The 22,283-nt window shown below is 44.0% G+C and overlaps 1 protein-coding gene across 10 annotated transcripts in view; it reads left to right on the forward strand.

The window, feature by feature from the left end:
* TEAD1 (TEA domain transcription factor 1) overlaps positions 1–22,283 on the forward strand; it is a 160,602-nt gene that overhangs the window by 97,721 nt on the left and 40,598 nt on the right. For 4 of the 10 annotated variants that reach the window (XM_074917832.1, XM_074917838.1, XM_074917834.1 and 1 more), the window contains exons 2-3: positions 14,193–14,257; positions 17,012–17,074. In XM_074917832.1, the coding sequence (XP_074773933.1) occupies positions 14,193–14,257; positions 17,012–17,074 (128 nt within the window). Of the gene's footprint in view, positions 1–14,192; positions 14,258–17,011; positions 17,075–17,162; positions 17,226–22,283 lie in introns of all 10 variants that reach the window. The other 6 variants (XM_074917839.1, XM_074917831.1, XM_074917830.1 and 3 more) reach the window with 2 other exon arrangements.

Genomic DNA, 22,283 nt, shown 5'->3' on the forward strand with positions numbered 1-22,283 from the left:
CTCCTCTGACTGACGCTGTACAAGTGCAGTGTTGCTGTTTGGCAGAGCCAGGTTCTCTCACTGGCAGGGTGCAGTGTGCAGTAGGGGTGCAGCCCTAACTATTACTGTGGACATCAGTATGATCAGTATTAGGCCCCTGGGGAGTGCTGCAGTACAGTCTCCCATCTGGCTTAAAAAGAAAGGAAAAGAAAAAACAAATCCCTTAAGTCCAGGCAAGGGGGCCACACATGTTTTAATGACAGATACTTTTTAAAGCTTGTTTGCATTTGGGTGATAATGTACTTTAGTATAGTAGAGGAAATGAGAAACTTCGCACATGGCATCTGGAAATCCTTGAGGCTCACTACCCTCCTTGACAGCAATAATGTGGCTATAAATTTCCCCCAACAGAAAACATATAACTGCATCAGCCATACCAGAAACAACCTTTCATTTTATTTTAAATGAATGTATTGTTTTAAATCTCAGCTTTTTAATAGCTTCATATAAACATTTGTGAGCCTCTGAGGTAAGTAAGTATATTTTTACTTCTTGTTCTTATGTCACAGAATCATAGAATAGGTTGGAAAAGATCCTTAAGATCATCAAGTCCAACTGTTAACCTAACACTATCAAGTCCACCAGTCCTTAGGGAAAATCAGCCTGTAGCTCCATTTAGTGTCTGGAGGGGTGAGTACTGGTATAGTCAGACGCATCTCACAGAAGATGAAAGGGTTGTCGCTCTTGCAAGCACTCTGGGTAAGTCTCTGCAGCACTAATTTAATCTCTTTGTGCATATGTTGTAGCTATGCCTGATGTCAGGGGGAATTTCCTTGGCTGACTCAATGACCGTTTCTTTATGTCTTTGAATAGAAAAAACCCTAGTGTGGGCTAAAATGTTGATACTGGTGTGATTGCCAGGTTCAGGGTGGATTTGCCAGTTGCCTCAGTGAAAATGCCTTCATGACCAATACATATACTGTAAAAAGGTCATAATATAGTAGAGCACGTGGAAGTTTTGGTGCTCACTGGACTTGGCAGAAGTTTAGGTACGAACTCTGTACACTGGCTGTGTTTTACCAAAGCACCGGGTGACTATTTCTGTACTGGCATAGGCAGAAACTTGTGAATTAGGAAAGGGGATGCTGATCATATTGCCACTGATCTGAAATAACCCTTTGCCAAGGGGCTCATCTGAATTCAGACCAATGTCAGAAGGTCGAAACCAACTGTACGTTATTTAACACTTTAACCCCCTTTTTCATTTGTCGATCTCGGGCACGCGCCAGTGAAGCTGAGGGCCGCTCACCCACTCGATACTGCGGTGCTCCATGTGCCACGGTGCTTCCGTCCAGGCACCGGCCAAGTTAGGAGTAAGACACAGGAGCGTTGTTCGTGGCTTTGTCCACTGGGAAGTAGCACCTGCAAGATAACCTTCCCAGGGTGTGGGGGCATTAGGGTAGAGTCTGTACGGTATGGGCTGGGCACAAGGGCAGTGATCTTGAAAGCTGAACCAGTATGGGATGGAGGGTTGTCCTAGAAGCAACTGAGGAAGGGGAAGGATTGGTATTACTTGTCCTTACTGTTTAAGGAGGTGGGGGGGAGAGAGGAGAGAAGGGGGCAGTGGGGTGGGGAGAGAGAGAGAGCGTGCATTGCAAGAGGGGAGACAAAAGTACATAAAGTGCCATCGTTCAAAAGAGAAATGAGATAATTTTATGCGCTGGAGACTACAGATTACCATATCAGCAGGTTAGACTAAACAGGCGATACAGTCACATGCACAAACTTAGAGCTTGGTAGGGATAGAGATCTCTAAATGACATTAATAATTGTTGAATGCAATTCCAGATCTGTGTGTATTTAAACTTTCCTTCTTTGCTGCGTGAGGCTGCCGTGCTCACAGCTCTTGCCAGCGCACCCATGGTGAGTCTGGTGGTGTGAGCTCTGGGGCCTGTGCTGGCACGTGTGCCCCCGACCTTGTCCTGGTAGCAGCGCTGGGCCCGCAGCCCCCAGCGGGGCGTGTTGGAGCTGAGAAGCAAAGTCCTTCTGCTCCTCGTGAAATGTCCATCGTTGCTGTTGGGGCTGAGAGCCGCTGGCAGCTGAGGCTGTTCAGCATGATAACCGTGCTGGCGGAGGGCAGGCACATCGGGCAGAAAGTGGACTGGATCTTTCACACACCTTTTTCACCATGATTTTTAGAGAACTAACCTCTATAGCAGGCAAAAACCGTGCCAGAGAGTCTAGGGAACCAGGAAGGAAACACGGCCGAGCTGCAGTTGGAAGCCCAGTCTTCTCTCCCAGTCCCACATCAACGGTACTCAGCCACAGACTGTAAAGTTCCTCTCCTGCTGCATCAGGCCTAAAGGATGTGGGATTAAGGATTACGCACAAAACTGCGTCTGCACTCCATTATTCATTTATCCAAAACAAACGAAGAAAAGGTTTCCAAATGTATGCTTTTTGGATAAATGTTGTGTAAAGTAAAGGCGTGAGCTAAGAAGCAAAAGTAGTGATTTACCATAGAAACAAATAAGTGGTAAAAAGATCATAAATAATTGTAATTTTCTTTTGGTTCTCTGGTGTGTCTAGCCCTTAAAAATAATTTTTAAAAGAGCCCTCCCATCACCCAAAGCAACCACCTTAGGTAAAATAATATATAATGAATATTACAAATGTTAGGACTCTAATGCATTTGATGAATGCAGGAAGCAAAATTTTCTTATGATTTTCCAAAATAATTCTGTGGATTTTGAAAGGCACAAACGGGTGATTTAAATGATAATGAAATCAGCCACACAGTATTTGCACTGCTTGGGACCCCCTGTGGACCGCTGAAGTTGCTGGAGGCCGTGGAGCTGGTGCAGAGGGGCAGGAGGGGTCTGGCAGGCATTTTTCACTCCGATGAATGAGCAGGTTGTGAGGAACACTTCAAAATTTCAATAAAATGCATTATGGTGAGGTATTACTTTATTACTCAGATCTTCATTGCTGTCTCTTGGAGCCGAGTTTCAAAATAGGCAGTGGCATCTTTTGTTCTTTAACAGCCTGTTGTGTTCTCATACCTGCCTTCGGGCTGACGTTAAGGTCTCTTTTTTTCCCCCTTTGGGCCGGTGTCCTGGAGATCCTTCAGAACTGCAGGGGTGTTGTTCTCCACTTCAGCTCGAGCATCAGTGACCCAGATGGGATCAGCAGGGAGGCAGGAATGGGCAACTGGTGGGGACAGGTTCATGTCAGATCTGGAAGTACGGACAGGTCTTTCTTTAAGCTAAAAAAGAGTTAAAGGAGTTCCAATTTTAAACGTGTTTTGAGGCTGGGTTTGCAAGAAATTACTTACCCTGTAGCTAAAGTATGTTGTGGGTCTCTCTTGTGGGTTCATAACTGGAGCAAAATATTTATTGTACTGTAGCTAAACGACATTGTTAACTATAAAATCTCCACAAAATGTTACTTTGTGCTTGTGAAATAACTTGGAAACCAAGGTTAGTGTTGGATGTATCCCAAGCTCTCTCATATGCCGGTCAAACGTTTCTCCACTTGGCCCATCTGCTGTCAGAAGCTGTCATCTAACACAAACCGAGTCCGAATACCCGGGACATAATGCAAATTTAAATACCTCTTTGCACCTGCTGGGAAAATAAAGCATCTTAACTGCATGGGACACAGACACCAAATAATTCATAAGCTAAATAAACAGTTTTTGCAAAGAACTGCACGAAATGCCAGTGCAGGGTCTGTGGAGCTGAAAATGAAGGCAGCTCCTGGGGTCCTCCCTTGCCTGCAGACGCATGCCCCCTCCCCGGGGGCCGTGCGGTGGGAGCACGTCCCGGCTGCGGCTCTGGCATTGACTTGTTTGAGACAGCCCCTGGATCTGGCCAGAACCCCCATCGCTACGGGAGAGAAGTGACCTGCTCTTTTAAAATCTCATTATAGTAAATGCTGAGTTGAGAAATCATGTCACAGCTTTTCCTTTTTGTAATGTCGTCAGTGAAAGAAATTTACCTCCTTAATGCCTCAGCCTGGCGTTCTGTTAATGCTGCGGGGCACAGTGGGATGTATCACCCCTCTGCAGCCTACCCTGTAAACGGGACAGGGGTTCGAAAACGTACTTGGCAGCACACAGGCGTGTTTTTGAAAATGTGCTGGATTTTCTGGAGGCTGCGTTCTGTCTGCGAATCGGATGCGTGAGCCTTGCAAAGAGAGGGACCCCCCCTTACTTTTACAACTCCTGCTTGGCAGACAGATCTTGGTTGCTTTCCGCAGAAGAGGAGATGGTCCGTGGATGTTTCTGGGGTTCCTGCATCTGTTTGCCTACTTGTGTGCGCTGCCTTCTTCACACAGATTTCTTCCAAAGTTATATTGTATAAACAATATGATGCTGCTCTGTGAGGGAAGTCTTTCATTATGTTACTTTGTGCAGCCATTTCTGACTCTTTTAAGTGCCATCACTGTGCAATATGAATCTAGTCAAACATGCAGCATTTCAAGCATCTTGCTCTTACTGTTTTTGAGTCGCAGGCGTATACTCAGAACCTCAGTGAAGCATCAATAGGCAATTTAAAGTAATTTTGGGGTCTTTTTGATCATCTGTCTCTGAACTCAAAGTACTTTTTTGGGTATAATGCAGCTTAGAAACATGTAAGCATTAAGATATACATGCAGTTTAAAGTGGTTAGAACATTGTAGCTGTGTAATGTTTTACTATTAAACATGGGGAGAAAAGGATACTGTTGTAGTGATAGTTAAAGTGGATTTCTTAAAGAATAAACAACAGAAAGCAAACCGACATCCAAAATTTCTCCTCTGCAAATAAGCGTTACTTAAACAATCGTAATTCCTTTAAAAATGAACTTCATTTTGCCTACGAGACAAACAGAACTGAAACCACCTACTGAGAAATTCTATTTTGCTAATTTTTATCTATTCTAATGCAAATAGTGGTTTTAATCCCCTTAACTCATCCATCATGCATGACAGGTCAGCCAGCCCATTGTCTGTGTATTTCAAGGATTCCTGTCCAAATCAGACTCTGTCAGTAGCGCTGGGCAAGAGTCCTCTCCTTTCTGAACTGCTCATGTCGCTGAAAAATTGCAACTACCTTGGAAAACAACACAGCAATTACATATGCATGTGGAAGTCGCACAGGGTCTTTGCAGATAGGTTATGAAGAGTTCCTGTCATAGCAGGGGGAAAAAAAAAAAAACAAAAACAACCAAAAACCAGAATGTCAGATTAAGGACATCTAGGTTTTTGTATAATCTACTAAACATCTGTAGCTGATCCAGAGAGATGGCAAAGGTCAAGTTTGGGGATTTTTTTTTTTTTTTTTCCTATGGGCATCTCCTTGTATTTTCTGAAGCCTAAAAATTACTGTTTGTTTTGAAATGCATTTTTGGTTGCAGTAAAATACAGTTTATATTAAGTAGAAAATAATATAATTACAAGGGAGCAAAAAATTTCCATGTATTTTTGTAACATTTAAATTTTAATTAAATGGGGCTTAGAGTAAATTGTAAAACCCTCTTTTGTTGAGACAACTGACACTGACAAAATATTAATTAATGAATATTCAGAGAGATCTCTGGATCACTCCTCTCTCTTTGAAATATGTTCTGTCTGTGTTTTTAAAAACTCAGAAGAAGAAAATTAATAAACATTGCTTATGTGGAATATTTCCCAGTATGAAGACCTGCCAAACAGAATCCAATGCATTGCATTAGTGTCAATGAAGACTTTTGAACCAGATGTGTCTATGGGTTTTTTTCGTTGTTTTCTTTAAAACCAAAGCTGGGATAAAAGCCAAAAGGTTAAGACTTGACATGAGGACAGTATCTTTCCGTGCTACTATTAGGTCATTTCCCTTTTGCTGTATAAATTAAATTGTGGGTTGCTTCAATCTGGGATCATTTTATTGTTGTTTTTAATACAATACACAAAAAGTTCTTTTCTTTGGAAGTATCGTTAAGATATAACTTCAATGACTCATTGTAATTGTTCGCTCATTAGCTTCCAAAGGGATTATTTCGGTTATTTTGTTCCTTGGATCTTTTCTTTTCCCTGTCCTCTTGGGCAACCCAGTTACAGTACACTTTGCAAGCAGTTAATTTGTGTATAATAATACTTAAGTGGCTTATTGTAATCTTGTGCATGTGTGTCTGCATACACACACCCCACTCGGGCAGCCTTACAGCCGTTTGAGGAACCCGGTGGTCTGGTCCTGTCCGGGGATGGCCGCTCCTGTGCGTGGTCCCTACCTGAATTCAGAGCCGCAGTCTTGACTCTGGAAGGACTCTGGGCAGAGTTCGCCAACGAGCTCCAGGTGGTCTAAGGCACTCAGTTCTTTATTTTGCCCCCACCGCGTTCCCGGGGGGACTGTGGGGACCTGCCTGCGCCCTCAGCTGTGGGTGAGCCGGGTAGCCACGGCCCTCCGACAAATGTCCATGCAGCGAGATGGAAATCCTGTGCTTGATGCAAGTTTGAAGGTGATTATTTTCACTACAGAGCAAGTGAGAAGCAGCTCCCATTCTCTTCCATGGGGCTGAAGGAGTTATCTCCTGCCTTATACTCCCATCATTAAAGGTTGCCTAAACTGAGTGGTCCCGCAGATTTGGGCTAGTAAAATCCCTAGATAGGGTCTCCCCTTTTTACTTTATGGCATTACATATGCTGCTGCTTAAAGAGGGAAAAAGAAGAAAAAAAAAAAAAAAAAAAAAAGCGGAGGGGGGATCAAGTGAGTGTTTGCGTTGGCTCACTTGGCAATTAAAAATACATAAGTGAAAGAATTGCCATGAACTTGCCCAAAGGGCTATAATAAATAACATCCTGCATAACTAGTACATAAAGTGTGCTCTATGGTTTTGAATGAAATGACTGTGTTTGTTTTTAGGGTTGTTGGCTGGGTTTTTTTTTCAGAATCGTAACAGTTGGAATACAAATAGGCTCATGTTTCTGTAATTGTGGTAAACATATTTTAAAAATCGCTGTTTGATCAACTGTAAATATTACCGGTTCAGAGGTTAAATTCTGCTGTTGAAGTCACTCAGGGAAATCCAGCAGAAGTGTAAATATGGCAGAAAAAGCTAAACAATATGGCAAAGGAATATTTGCTGACTTAAGAGTGCAGGATCAACACCAATATTTTTCCAGTGATGCTAAACCTCTTGTAACTGCTAAATTGGATTTGTAGTTGAATGAAGTATCAGCTGCTGTTGGACAAGCCCATAAAGGCCGGACGGCTGGCCTTTTGTAGGCAGGGCTTAAAGGACGATTGATATGTTTTAGCACTTTTGGGATTATTGTGATTAGGAGGAAGCCATTCTGAATGATAGAGAAAAGGGTGTAAAAAACACAGTCCACAGCTGGTAAGCAGCATGTGTTTGCTATAAGGAGAGGTCACGACTAGTTGATCCTGCTGGTTCTGGCATTGATTGACAGTCAAGAAAACTTGATATTATGAAGCAGACCCTTCTTCCCCCTCCACCCCCCCTCTTTTTTTTTATTTTTTTTCTTTAAGAAGTGATGCTTCTGTTGTGTAAAGCCAGAGTATTTTCAAAAATCTGGAACACTCACCAGTTGCAAGCTAAACATTCACGAGACACAGCTGCAAATTTGGAGTTGTTAAAAATATCATCTAGAAATTAGTATTCAACCCGTATCTGTGAGAACAGTAAGTAGGAGTTAAAGAATTAGCTCTGGTGTTTCTCTGTTTACCTTTTTTCATATGTGTTAGTCTTAACTAAAACCCTCTTTGCCATATAGTAGAAAATTTATGCTAAGTATGTGGAAATTTCAAGTTTGCTGAACTTGTTAACTCTTATGTCTCTGGTATATCTTAAGATATTTAGCAAGGAATAATATGTGTAAAAAAATATTTTACCATCTGGAAAACAGTTTTATCATTTTATTTTTATTAAGCACCTGCCCCAGAAAACACGTAGGCTATTTCATCTTATCTCTGCAACCCACTTGGAAATGTAGCCCTTCTCTTTTTTTTTTCTTTTTTTTTTTTTTTGTTGTTGTTGTTGTGAGCAGCCATCCGAAAGCTCGCAAATGCACATTTAAATAGTTGGATCTCTGACTCTTTTTAGTGGGGCTGTACCTCTTTCAAAATTTGAGTTTAGCATACCACACAGGAAAGAACACAAGCTTGCCAACTCCCGCTGAGCGTTTTTTCAAGCCTGTGAAAAGAATGAATTATTCAGCAGTAAGCATGCTTACAGCTGGCCATTTGGGAGCTTTGATGTGCGAATCAGGCGGTTGCATGAATGCCCTTATTGTCATGTTATGTGTACACAGTGTGTGAATTATTGAAAATAGTGAGGCCTGAGCCTCATCTGGTAGAGATTACAGTGCAGGCATGCTGGGTGAAGGTCTGTAATTGAAAATCCCCAGATGCTGTTTATTTGGCCCCTGTCACGTGGCCTGCTGCAGCAAGCTTGTCTGAACAAAACGCTGCCCGCCTGGGAAGCCCCCCCCAGCCCCCCCAAAACCCAGGCTGCGGGCGACTTAAACACCTGCCCGTAATATTTTTAAAAGCTTAAATTAGATTTGCCTATAACGTTTAAATAGAGGATGCCTTACTTAAGGGTTTAAACTGCTTAGCCAGTTGTTGACTTGCAGAGCTCTTTTATCTCCAAGAGGCTTTTTGTTAGCCAATTTAGCTTTAAAGCATCTTCAGAAAGCGGCGCTGGCAAATTTTAGGCAAGCTCTCCCAAAGGCGGATGTTCTGCCAGCAAAACGGAGCAGGAAAGCGCTGGGCTGAGCCCCGCGGCCACCTCCTGATGGAGGAGAGCGCTCCAAAGCCCATCGCGGGCGAGAGTGAGCCCGCACAGAGCCGCGGGCCCTGCCAGGCTCAGCAGCAAGCCGCGGGGCCCTGGCAGGGCCGTCCCAGGAGAGCGCACCTGCGGGAGGTCCGGCGAGCTTGGCCGCGGGCCCTGCATCCGCCACAACTGCCGCTGCCTCTCACATTTGGCCCCGGACACATGTGCAGCGCTTTACGATAACCAGGCTGGCACAGCGGCTTTGAGTAGAGGTGACCAGAAATGGTGTCCGCCAAAACCAGCTGAAAAGCTTTGCCGTGGTGAAAGCACAGCCGTGAGCACGCCCTGGGAGATGAAATCTTCATGCAGGTCCGTGCCCAGACGTTGCGCTCGGGATGTGAAACACCTGTTTTGAGTGACTGTCTCGTAGAATTTGGAGACACTCATAGTCACCATTTTTTGAAAAGAGTAAGCTTTTCTACTTAGTCATTACCTGAATTATTTTGCTGAGTATGAAAACTTTTTTAAATTAGCTGTTCATTTTCAGATTGCTAACTGGTTTGATTTCCTGCACTTGACTATTTCTATCACGTTGGGATGGTGTCTGTTAGTGGGAGCTGGGCGGGTGGAGGTTTGATTTGTGTCATTAACATCCCAAATACAGGTGCCCACCCGCCCCGTGGCCAGCAGCGCCGCAGGGACGTGATGCACCAGCTTCACTGCCTGTTGCCAGCAGGGACCAGGTTTGGGTGGCGCTGGGACGTGGGGAAAGGGACCTGCCGTGCCTGGGGGCACATCCACAGCTCCTGTAGGTGCTGGTAGCGCGGCCTGTGGTGGCCGGGTGGTTCCTGTGCAGAGGTGGTGGTGCTGGTTTTGGCCCATGAAAGGGTTGCCCGTTACGCCCCCCTCACTCAGGGGTTGATTTTCATCTTTGGGGGCTTTGCCCATTTTGGGCAAGTGGGGCCAAACCCACTCTCAGCACCAAGGGCGACACCCAGGAGCCTTGTGGAGACCTTTGTGGGGACTGATGCTTGGCTGCTTAGGCTGGTGTTGGAAAGAACGTTCGCGGGGGAGGCTTCCCCACACAAGGCCCCTCTGTTAGAGCAACAACTGCCTCCCCTGGGGAGAGGCGGGTGGGAGCCTCCACACTTTGCAGCTGCTTCTACTTATTTTGAAAAAGAAGAGCAGAAATGTCAGTCCTCCATGCTGCCTGTGAGGTGTCGGGGATCATCACGCCCTCCTTTGTTTAGGGTGATGCTCCTCAGGGACGGGGCAGTAGTTTGGGAAGGCAGCTGTGTCCCCCCGGCTGACAGGAGCAGGGCTGCCCTGGGGGCCGGCCAGTCCCCCTTAGGGGCCACAGAGAGCCTTTGGCACACGGCAAAACCTTGCAGGTTTTCTAGCATCTGCACTGTTTTATAGCTGAAACCCCTTTTTACTTTCTGCCGCGATTAAAAAAGATGTTGTGTTGTGTAAAAGGCTTCTTCCTCAGCATCAGTCCAGGCAGAATTATAGTTTGCAATTTCACTGACAGTACAAAAGGCTATGACAGATAAAGCCTCAATTTAAAGGGGGGGGGGGGGGGGGGGGGGGGAACAACCCACAACAAAAAAAACCAACCCACAAGATGAAGCCGATGCAAAATATTTGTTGTGGTCCTCTCCCGATCTCTTCAAGATCCTTGGAAAAGATTCCCGTGCTGCAAAGATGTTTTATCTGACTGGGCACCTCCCCACGCCTCTCTGATACCTGAACCAAAACATTCAAAGTAGGAGACTGTCACAGCGGATGACAAGAAGAAGGAGCTGAACATTTACAGTTCATAAACCTGACCTCTTCTGCCAGGCAATTTCCCAGATATATATGACAGGGAGAGAGAGGGAGGAGGGCATGTATGGAAAGTATTTCCACAGCTGAGCTCTTCTTAGAGAAAAACAGATCTATTTATTCGTGAGCATTTTTCACCCGAAGGTTTCTAATGGCCAATTAAAGAAGTTTCCTGAGCTTCCTTTTGTTTCAGACTCTTCTCATTCTCAAGAACAGGAAAGGGTCTTTTCAGGATTATTAAGTCTTCCTTTCTTTAAAATCCTCTCTGGGCCTTAGTTGATGGGTAGTAGGTAAGATCTTTTCTGTTAGTATCTGTCAGAGTTGGTAAAGAAGATCACCAGTGTTTGGTAGATAACATAAAGGCTGTAAATTTTTACTTGGGAACGTCTGTCTTGTATAGGTCAGGCAGTGCTTTATCTTTGTGTTTATGGCTTTTTGATAGTCTAAAAAAGAAGTTATGTCTTTTCAGATCATTGTGGCTGGGCAGAAGATATTTAGTGAGCCTCCTGAGGCTACAATATCTCCTGCTCTAGCTAACTAAACCTGATGCGTGTTTCTTCGCTGTATTGAAAACGTGGCTGTAAGGACGGCGTAAGGCTGTTGTGTCGGCCACTTTGCATAGTTCCTTGTAGAGTTCCTCCTCCCTGTCAGTTAAGTCAAATTATTCCACCCTGCTGACTCTTCTCAAGCTAGGCTCCAGGTAGACTTCACCTTAAGGGGAAGTGATCACCTGCAAAATCAGTCTTGTTAGTCATACCCCTGCCAGGCTAGATAGCAGCTAGAGAAGCCCACCCTTGAATCAAGCCAAAGCACTTCATGGGTAGACTGGGGCTCAACTGGAGACAGCACTTGACTGGTATTTTGAATTATACAGTCTAGACTTTCAGTGCTCGGTGTTTTTTATAAAGCTGCTTCTCCTGTCAAGTGGCTGCCTGGGAATCTGAGCTTTCCTTTAAAAATAATTTCCTAGCTCTCTTGACTGGGAAGAAAACTGTGAAACCGTGAGAAGGTTTAACTCTTCCTTCCTCATCTGCAGCTGAGGGCTGCATAGGACTGCTTTAATGGGCAAGGGATGGCTGGAGTGACCTGTGCTGTGACCATGTATCTGAAACATCTTCAGTACAGACAGAGGGACAATGCATCCTTCACATCACTTCATAAAGTCGTTGACCTGCAGTGTCACTGGCTGCTGAAAGGGACAACCTGGCAGTGCTTTTTGCACAAAAAAACTATTCTGGGTGCTTATTGCATGCACATACTCATATATATGCAAATAAGGTACTTTCTGGAGGGGGAACATTCCCCAATTAAATCAAAATGTACATTTAAAAATATGACAGTGTTCATACCACCTGTCATGCTAGTGATTGCAGGCATACGGGGATCTCTGAATCTCTCCAGGTTGCTACTCTTGCAGGCAACCGCCCCTTTGGGCTCCCCATTACAGGTGGTGAAATGCATCTTCCTGTTTTTCTTTTAATTTTTGTGCACCTCTTTACTCCCTGGTACTCATTAAAGAGACACTGCAGAGGCAGAAAAAGTACCAGGCGAGAAGGTTTTGGAAAACTGTTGCCCAAAGCACATTTAGTATGACTTGCCATCGTTGTGTATCTTTTCCTCTCCCTTCTCATTGCTGTAGCCTCAGGCTCCCAACCTCTCTGTTGGTTCCTTTTCCAAGATGTATGATATTTTTCCACTGCAGGGCTTTTCCATCTAGTATTAATGAAGAGTAGAGCAGCTCCATTTCTGTCCATGCCCAACACCTGCAAAGCGAATCTGCAATCCCGTCACTGTGATGTAGCTGCTGTTACAGCACAAGGACATAGGGAGACAGTCACCACTAGGAAAACTATTTCTCCATGTTTGAGGTAAATGGTTTGGATTATGAGGAGGAACATGAGAATAGACAGATACAGAGATTGAACATTCACTAGTTTCACCCCATGACCACAAAGGCTCTTGTTCACTGCAAACGGAAAGTACCTTGTGGGCATGACAGGCTGTAGAACTTGTGTCCAGCCAAAAGACAAGATCTTTGCGTGAAATTAAGTAACTAGCTGCTCCTCTGTTTGCATAGGGAAATCCCTCACTTGTTTGCAGAAATGTTCCTTGTTTGTGTAACTCTTTGCTCACGCAAAATTTACCTCTTGAAGTTTGTCCTGAAGAGACCTGCTGAAGAGTTACAAACCTGCTCTCACCGTTACAGCAGCACGTTGCAGGAGATCTGGCACACAGTCCAGACCAAAACAAAAAGAGAATCAGAGAAAACACAGCTCTACTCCGAAGCAGGTTGATATTTTGTATTCTGATACCTGTTTAGCAAACAGGAACCATAAGATGTTTGATACAAAGGGTGTAAAATAAGGCTCAGATTGGGAGACAGAAGAAAAAAAGGTAAATGAAGGTCTGGTTTGACTAGCTGTGTTCAGTCTTCCAGTCAACAAAATGCCCTTCAGACATAGGCAGGCTACTTCAAAGCCTGCCCATCTCTCCCCCACAACATCACACTGAAAGAGTTTGAGTCCCTGGCTGATACAATGATTTTCTGCACTCCCCAGCTATGTACTCATCCACTCTAAAATAACTTGGTGGGTGACAAGTTATTTTCTTAACCTCCCCATTTTCAGCTTGCTGCTAAATCAGTTTTCTCATTTCGTACACACGGACGGGCTGCTTATCCCCTGTGCTGAATGCAAATAACTCCATAACTTAGGACTTGTTGAACAAGTGTATTTAAGTTATTACAACTCATGGAGAAGTAACATAATATGCAGTGAAAATAAACAGGGCACCACATAAAACTGTGTTATCTTCCATGTCAGCAATATTTAGGAAGGAAATTATTTGGAAAGAAAATGTTAGTTTGTATTAGGTAGCATAATGTGTGACTGAAGAAGAGTCAAATAGCCGTTTTAGAAACTTGGAAATACTATACATTTCCAAGATAAATAAAGCTCTGAATAACAAACCACCGTGTTGATCGGCCTCTCTGCAGCACAGACTTGGGCACCGCAGGGTGACCACTCTTGTGCCCGGAGTTAAGGGTGTGATTGATAACCTGCCCAGCTGGGACAGTGATGTGTGTCAGTGGAGGAGGCAGAGTGCTTCCTGGCAGGAAGGGTAGATTTTGCCGCCCTCCTTGTAGAAATAAAACTTGGAGAAAAGTTGTTGCGATGTCTGGGTGATTGGCGGTTAGACTGGGGTGGCACACGGCCTTCCCAAGAGCAGCTGCTCCCCCCAGCAGTGGGCCGGGGGGCAAACACCACCCGGCGCAGCTGGAAGCAAACCCAGGGGAGCCCGGGACCTTGTGTCAGCCCCCAGAATTGGGGGGGTTCTCCAGAGAGAGATCGGCCTGGGCCCCGCGGCTGGCCACAGAGGTGCTTCCCTGCCTGCAGACGACTGCAGGACCACACCTGGAGCCCTCTGCATAGCTTGTGGGGCACATACGATGTCTGGTGAGGAGAGAAATACCGATGAACGTTGGGAAATACCGATAAACAGTTTGCCGAGGACAAGTGAAGAATGCGTAAGAAAGCATAAGCCTCGTATGCATGGAGTTTAAATGGGGTGTTTTGGTGGTGGTTATGGATGGGATGCTGCTTGTCCCTTATCATGAATTTTTCTTTGTTTCAGGTAGGAATGAATTGATAGCCAGATACATCAAACTTAGAACAGGGAAGACACGGACCAGGAAGCAGGTAAAATAACCCATTGGGGAAGTATGCATGTCAGTGAATGACAAAACGTGGCGGTTTTGGCTGCAGTGGCTGTCTGTGCTCCAGCTCTGATGAGATGATGTATTGACTTCACTGTTCAGATTAAATACATGCTGTTTAGAAAATATTTAAAACTCTGGGGTCTTACGTTGTGCATAATTTCAGTGGCAGCTTGAGGATGCATTTTTTATTAACCTATGTGTACATGAAGCTATTATTCCCCCTTATTTAGGAAAAAAATAATTCAGAAGTTGGAAGGACAAGCATAAAGCACTGTGCTATAAGGACAATTACAGAATTTAATGATTATTTTGAGATGGTGAATAATGGAACTTCTAAAAGTCCAGCCAATTTGCCTATGTCATAGAGGTTATGATCCTTGGATGAGAGAGAGCTAAATAAATAAAAACTGTCCAGCAGGACTGATCATAATCATGCTCTCAGCTCATGGGCAGTACTTGCTACAGGTTGAAAAAATAATTTAAAAATTCCCCTAAGAGCCTTCAGGCTCCTCGTCTGTGACCATGGTAAGATTTCATTCATCAAAGAGTCAGAATAAACCTCTAACCAGTCTTAAGTCTTTTTCAGATGAGTATCACATAACCATTAACTTATCTCATATGACTAAATCCTTTAATTTAGAATATCCACGGTGATCAGCAGCCTCACAGAAAGCACACGCTCTGTGTAGTTTATGCAGTGGTTACTAAACCCTTGCACTGTTTCAAAACGCTTTGCAAACGGCAGAGTCCCCTCGCTTCCTCTGAGGTCAAGTGTGAGATTTTCACACACGTGGATGGGGAGAAGGGCAAAGGGGAAGGCAGAGGCTCGTGCACTTGCATGCTCCGTGTGTTTTGTAGTGCAGGGGAAGGTGATGCTGCGTCGGCACACACAAAGATGGCCTGCTGCCAGTGCTTGGATTTAAAGCACTTCTTTTGCCCTGGGTGGTGCCCTTTGTCAGTTAGGAAGAAAACGTATGTACAAGGGATCAAAAAAGACACGAGAAGGGAGAGAAACTGCAGCATGCGGAGAACAAACAAAAGATTGGCAAAGGAATCCGAGACAAAAGACGAAGTCCCAAGTTCTGCCCCGATTTGCCCATGTGAGCTCCAAGAGTCGGGGGTTACGCTGGGATCTTAAAACGACGTCAGGAGTCAAAATGCAGACCTTGGGGCTAGATCCTTGGCCAGCATGTGCTGGCAGAGCTGTGGTGAAACCAGGAGGGCTGTGATGGCTTGCATATGGCCGTGTTCTGCCTCTGTACTTGTACAGCCCTCTATAGCGACTCATAAATCACTTCAGACTGTTTAGAAAAGTTTGATTGTCCTTACTTTTGAGTTTCAACTGAGCAATTAAACATTATGACTGTGCTTCTTGTATAACCTTTAACACCACTAATATCCCACTGAAAGCAAAACAAATGAACATGTGTGAAAACTCGGTCTACATGTTTGACTACGAAATTGCTCAGTAAGCAATAGTATGACTCTGAATGACTGCAAACCGGTTCCTGAGCTGCTTCCTCAAGAAGTCTCTGAAGGTGGCCTTCAGGAGCTGTGCACATTTATGCATTACTGTTTGCTTCCCTACTAAAAATACAGGCTTTTTGGTTCTGTTGTTATGGAATAATCTTATAGAGGGAGGAAATCAAGCTTTGTTTTTCCTTTTCTTCTGCTTTGTTCTTTCCCAGACAGGAATTGTAACTAACTCAGGAAAAATGTGCAACACCTGATATGGTACGCCCTGGGTCAAGGAAGAATAAAAGATTTCTCTTTAGCAATTTTTACCGTCACTGAAGGTTTTAAACCTTCACACAGAGGACTGTAGGATGCTGAGCACTGCTGGGCAGCATCATTAAACCCCCATCATCCATAGCATGGATTTCAGTACGTGCCTGAGTAAACGGGAACGTGAATCTGGGCCCAGGCCCTTCACTGCGCCAGCAACAACTTCTGACCAGTAACTGGTCTAGTGCAGGCCTGGGTTTACGCAAATTTCTTACCAAAATGTAAAGGATGATGGGCCAAACCTGGACATCACTCAAGCTGGTGTCAAGTTACCGGTCCTCGCTTACATGAGTGTTTTGTGGGCAGACTGGATGCTGAGATTACCGAGGAAGCCAGCACAGGTTCAGGGACCTGTGCTGTGCCAGTATTTTATTCTTTGTGCCAGAATTTAAAGCATTTCAGTGCAGTCAAAATGCAGCCTGAGGCTCCTCATTGGAGCTGCAGAACACAATAAATAATGGATAAAACTTCTCGGTGCCAAGTTATGTCTTGAGCCTGGTGGCAAATGGTCAGAGTGGGCATCTGCATCCCCGGCAGATGGGGTAGGAATCCTGTTGGCTCCCTGCACGAGAGTGCAGGGCCTGGCCACGCATGGGATCGGTACCAAAGCACATGGGCTGCCTCCAGCTGTGAACTGGGTCTTCTGTCTTGTAGCTGAATGCACAAACTGGTGGGTTACCTTTTTTTTTTTTTTTTCTTTTTTTTTCCTTAATCAAGTCACTGCAGTGATGACCTGTATTGTTAAGCCCTGGTGCTGAGAGCTTGGTATCTGGCTGGGAATGTGGTATCTTTAACAGCAGAGCTTACTGAAGATGCAAATAACTTCCTCCCCTCAGAAAAGTTTTTTTTTTTTTTTTAAAGAAAAAAAATAGACATTTTAAATTTGATTTGCTTTTTGTTTTTCTTTTGTTTGTTGTTTTTTTTTTCCCTATAAACCTGAACAATGTAGGTGTCTAGTCACATACAGGTCTTAGCAAGAAAGAAAGTTCGAGAAATTCAAGCCGCCATTAAGGTACGTTTGGCTTGCCCAGTTGTAGGGGGCTTTTCATCTCCATGGTTACAGGCTTTTCCTTTGTTTCCTCCCTTCCCCTACCCTGCAGGTGTCTAGTCACATTCAGGTTCTTGCCAGAAGGAAATCTCGTGATTTTCATTCCAAGCTGAAGGTATGCGCTTTTCTGCTTTTGGGCTTGTGGTTGCTATGCCTGTCCCTTCCTCCTCCCCGCGGTGATGGGCGAGCGCCTGGTCCTGCCGTGCCTGTAACCTCGTTTTCCTGCATGTGGTAGCTGTCTGCGTCTCTTTGTGTTTAATCTCCGGTTTCTGCACTAGCATCCACATTAAAAACGTCGTTTTAACACCGTCCAAATGCAAAGTGAACTACTCTTTGTAACAGCTCAGCACCTAAACCTGATTTTTAACCCGTTAGTCCATTATTTTTTTTAACAGTTGAGTGCTAGGAGTGTATTTAAATACACGGGGTTTTTATGCAGTTGTGTAGACGCTTTTTCTTTTTTGCTTTTTCCAGAGGGGTAATTGGGGTAATCGTTTTCCCTTCCCAAATGTTTTTTGTCTATGCTTTTGAAATGCTATCAAGAATACTTAAAACGGATCACTTATTCCAAGTGCCAGAGAGCACAGTTTTATCAAGATTGCTCTAACTACAAGGTGTTTCTAGAATACATCTAGTATCACCTCAAGTTGCATACTATTTACAAGATTCCCTGAAACTTAATTTTTTTAAGTAAAATCTTGACATTTAGTCTTTGGAGAGCCTCAGTCAGAGTCCTGTTCAGGGAATATTAAGTATGTTTGCTTAATCTGATGTGATGAATGGTACATGTCCCCGTTTTCCCTGCTTTCCATAAAATATATTATAATGCTAAAAAGAAACTCTTGGAAATGCCTAATAGGGGTTTCTTGGATTGCTCATTTTTTCAAGTTTTCCAGCGGAGATCTTGGGACCCATTTTGTTTTCACATTACTTAAAAGTGGAATAGATGGTTTTGCAATTTTTGCTGTTGGATTTTTTTTTCTTTTTAATAAAAAGCAAAGGAACTTGTAAATCTTTTACTTCACTCCTTTTTTCTTTTTGTAGATTTTTTTTTTTTTTTTTTTTTAATTTCCAGATGAGAACAAATCACATTTTTGTTCTAGCTGGAAAGCAAAATGTTTCAGAAAGTAATTTCACAATGCTAAGTGGTGAGCACTGCGGATGCTTACCATGATCCTGGAACTGCAGCGTATAAATAACAGCCTGGCTTTGTAACAGGCCTCCTTGACAGAAGCACTGGGTTTTTCGTCCGCAGTGGGCAGCATGCTGGCAAGCTTGTATGGCTGTTGGTGGCTGGCTTTTTAGCTGCACTGGCTGAGCAGTTGGGGTTCATAAAGAACAACTAAGACAACTTAAACATACTGCTTTTTAACCGAGGGTGCAATAATACAGAGATATGTAGCATTTTAAGCTTAAATTGTCAATCCTTGATGCCTAAAATTAAGTATGTAAATAAGTGGCCTTACTTGCAGAGGTGCTCTGCACCAGCAGCTCTCAGGGAGATTTGTAGGGCTGGTGAGTGCTCAGGGCTACAAAAATCAGGAAGCCCACTGAGATACCAAACTGTAGGCCTAAGAGCCTAACAGAAATATTGGATTTACTCTTCTAAAATATTTCCCATTCTGAATGCCCAAAATAGCTTAAAATATGAAGACACTTATAAAGCAAAAAAATACTTCTAAGTAATGCACCTGCTGTCTGATTTTTATTGAAGCTTTCCAAAGCAGCTAGCTAAACCCAAATAATATTTGAGACCTCTAGCCTAGATGCCATTTGCAGTAAATAGAGGTTCAGAGGGATTTTTGATTTTAAGAAGTTGCATGAAGAAGGAAAGATCTGTTAAGGCAACAGAATATTTTGTAAGGGCTCCGGACTTTGCTGCCCCTTCCCACCGTCAGTGGGTTGCAGCTCCTCCAGACCGAGTGGGAAGTGGGGGAGCTGCCATTTTGGTGCAAGGAGTCGATTGCTTCAGGAAGCCTCCCACCTCCACTCCCCAGACACTCCACAGGGGCTTTTGCTTTGATTCTCTACAACTGCCGGGTGAGGACGGAGTGCACGCTGGGGACAGATGTGTGCAGCCCCCCTGGGTTTGCCTCCCTCCAGGCATCGCTGGCTGCAAAAGTTACCGCAGCCCTTCCCCTCCCTGGTGGGTCTTGCTGGCCAGTGGGTCCTGGGCTGCTCCTCCCGCCCCTGCGTACACATGCTGCCCCCAGGATTGAGCTCCTCCAGGAGCCCTGACACAGCCCTGATGACTATTCCGTGGCCCCCAGCCTGAGGCCTGCCCAGAAAGGGTGGAGGAGCCAGGTCCTCCCCATCTCCCTCCTCTTTTCCTTGCCATTCTTGGTCTCAGCAAACAGACATTTCCCCCCTTGCACCAGGCCTCTTCTAGAGAAGTTGTAGCCTCCCACAGACCTTTTTTCCCCACATGGCAGAGGTGAGACTTTGATGCATGAAGGCATTGTGAGGAAGCTGCCTTTCTCATAAAGAGAGCCCTCGTTTTTTTCTGCCAGGGAGCTGCAATTACTCCCTGAAAGTGGAAGAAGCCGCTGGTTTTGGACCTGAGACGAAACCTTGCTCCTCCAGACATTTTGTTAGTGCTACTGCCCATTTTTCATATTATTCCTGTATTGAGCCATGTGTATGGTCCAGTGTGCCTTGAAAACTGCCTGAGAAGGACATTGCTGATGTGAAAGGAAGACAAGATGAATGTATTCTGGCGTCTGCGAGTGTCCGCCGTTTCCACGAGGGCCGTTGTGGCAGCAGCCTGGGCTGCCCCATCAACATCCTCTCATTCTCCTGCAGCAGGTGCTGCCCACGCTTCTGGTGGAGGGGTGACCAAGAAGATAACCAAGGGAAGCACTGCTTTCAACCCGCGCCCTTTTAACAAGGAACTGGTGCTTGCAGTTACTCTGATGAACCTGTGATTGGTGTTATCCAGGGGAACAGCTGCTACTTCAAAAAACCCCACATGCGTCTGATGTCAAGTTTCCTACCTACAGCGTGAGGGGAAAGCACTCTGAATGAACGCAGAGATCCTTCATGCCAGTCCATAGCTACAAGTTCCATCTCCCATATTTCTTTTTCTTTGCCTCCAGGCATCCTCTCTGCACACCCCCCATGTGATCACCAAGCAGGGTACTGCTGGGAAGCCGGTTGTTCCCCATGTGCCAGCGCTGCTCCAGCTGAAATGGTCATGGGCAGGCTCTTGAGGCTCGCAGGGGCATGGCCTGGAGGCTCTTTCCCCCAGCTGACATCTGTTGATAGCAGTTTTCTTCATAATGCCTTTTCATACCAATCTTTTGGGATGTGGCCAATCTGTCCCGTTGACCTCAGTTCCTGGTCTCTTACTTTGATGAAGGGTATAACAAATAACTCTTGTTCCCCAAGTACCTGCTGAATTTATTTTATACCAAGAGATCTTTCTGTCTTGCCTTGATCTGAATCCCGCTCATTGCAAGGAGAGGACCTGGGCAAATCTTCTTGGGCTTGCCTTCTGCAAAAATCCAAATGGGTGGAAGGAATTCAACACTATCTCCGCCCATTGCACTGGATAAAGCATTATGGAAGCTTGCCTAATAGATTGGAATCCCACCTGTGTGCCATAAAGTCTGCTTGGTCCAGCAAAGTCCCATTTCTTTGATAAATGCCTACAGTCGCTTGGATGGGTGGATCCTTAGCCTGCAAGAAAGAGGTTTGCCCGTAAATGCTCTTGCTGCGTTTCAAGAACACTAGTAGAGAATGTCCTATCAGCCTTTCCAGGGATGTTCTACATTGTTGTTCGTTTTTACAGCAGGAAAATACTCCTATTTTTGAGATTTTAGTCTTAATTTTCTGAGGTTATTAAAATCTTCCTGAAGTTAGAGAAATTTCATCTCAAGAAAATGGGAGGAGAGGCTGAGATAAAGCTGTCCTTGGAGACAGATCTGAAAGGTGGCTCCTCTTCATGACAATTCCTCTCATGCAGTAACTGGAGGAGGCAAAGCCAAATTTTTTTGCTCTAATGTTCTATTTCCATGTCGAGTACACCAGTCCATAGTGTTAGGTTGCAGCATTTCCCTCCTTTGCACTGATGGGGAGCCAAAGTCACCTCTGTCCGTTCAGGAGAAAAGATGGATTATAAGTTGTGCATAAATAGAGAGTAAAGGTCTTCACAGCAGGATATACGTCTGTCTTAGACTTTAATTTCAGATATTTTTTCATAGTGCAAGATTAATTAGACAGAGACAAAAAGAAACATTAAAATGCCTACAGTTCACATGTATTACATGTTTTAAAATCCATTATTCTACATTCTGCATTGAGGTATAAAAAGAAAATATTGTTGTCAATTATAAAATGCTAAAGATAGCTCTATACTTTTTAAATGAACAATGATAAAAGCCTTGAAAAATTCCCTTTGATGTGAATGGAGTCTTCAGCATTTTGAAATACAATAAGATGGATTAATTGCTACTCATTAGGCAGCAAGTTGGGACAGCTTTGAATGCGCATTCTCTTCTTGGCATTAGCTATTGCCTGGCTGAAATAGCCAGCTTTTGTATTTACTCCTGTCTTCTCTAATAATAAGCAAATTGGAGATCAGGGCTAGAAACACTGAAGTGCTCTCTATCTTTTGTCCAGAACAATTGTATATTTTCATGATTTGTTTATCTTTTTTGAGCTACAGCTAATTATTGCAAAGGTTATTTGAATCAATACGAGATCTGAGCAGAAATAACATCTGCAAAATTGCTTATTAGGAATCTATTTTATCTTAGTGTTACTGTAATATTCATTTTGTGAGCAAATTGTCATTTCTTCTCTTATGTTATTTTTTTTCCTTAAAGTTTTGTATTTTAAATATTGGTACAGGTTTTAGGGCTTCTTGAATTAATACTGTGTTCTGTTGTGCTTACTTTTCCTCGTAGTGTCTTAGATTTTTTTTCTCACAAAGTCGTAGATAACATGGTATTCCAAGCCCCATTTATCATTCTAGGATAACAGTTTTTATTTTTTGCTGTAGAACTTGTTTGAACTGATTGATTGAATTATTCTTCTGTTTATGTTGGATTAAAAGAAAGTCAAGCACAAATCCTTTTGTGCTTGTCATGTACAATTCTTGTTTCATGTGGGGCTTTTATAGATATTAAGATTTATAATTGGATGATACTGCGGAATTATTATTATTATCTAA

This window comes from Athene noctua, chromosome 14 (assembly GCF_965140245.1).
Source record: "Athene noctua chromosome 14, bAthNoc1.hap1.1, whole genome shotgun sequence".
In the NCBI taxonomy this organism is placed as follows: domain Eukaryota; kingdom Metazoa; phylum Chordata; class Aves; order Strigiformes; family Strigidae; genus Athene; species Athene noctua.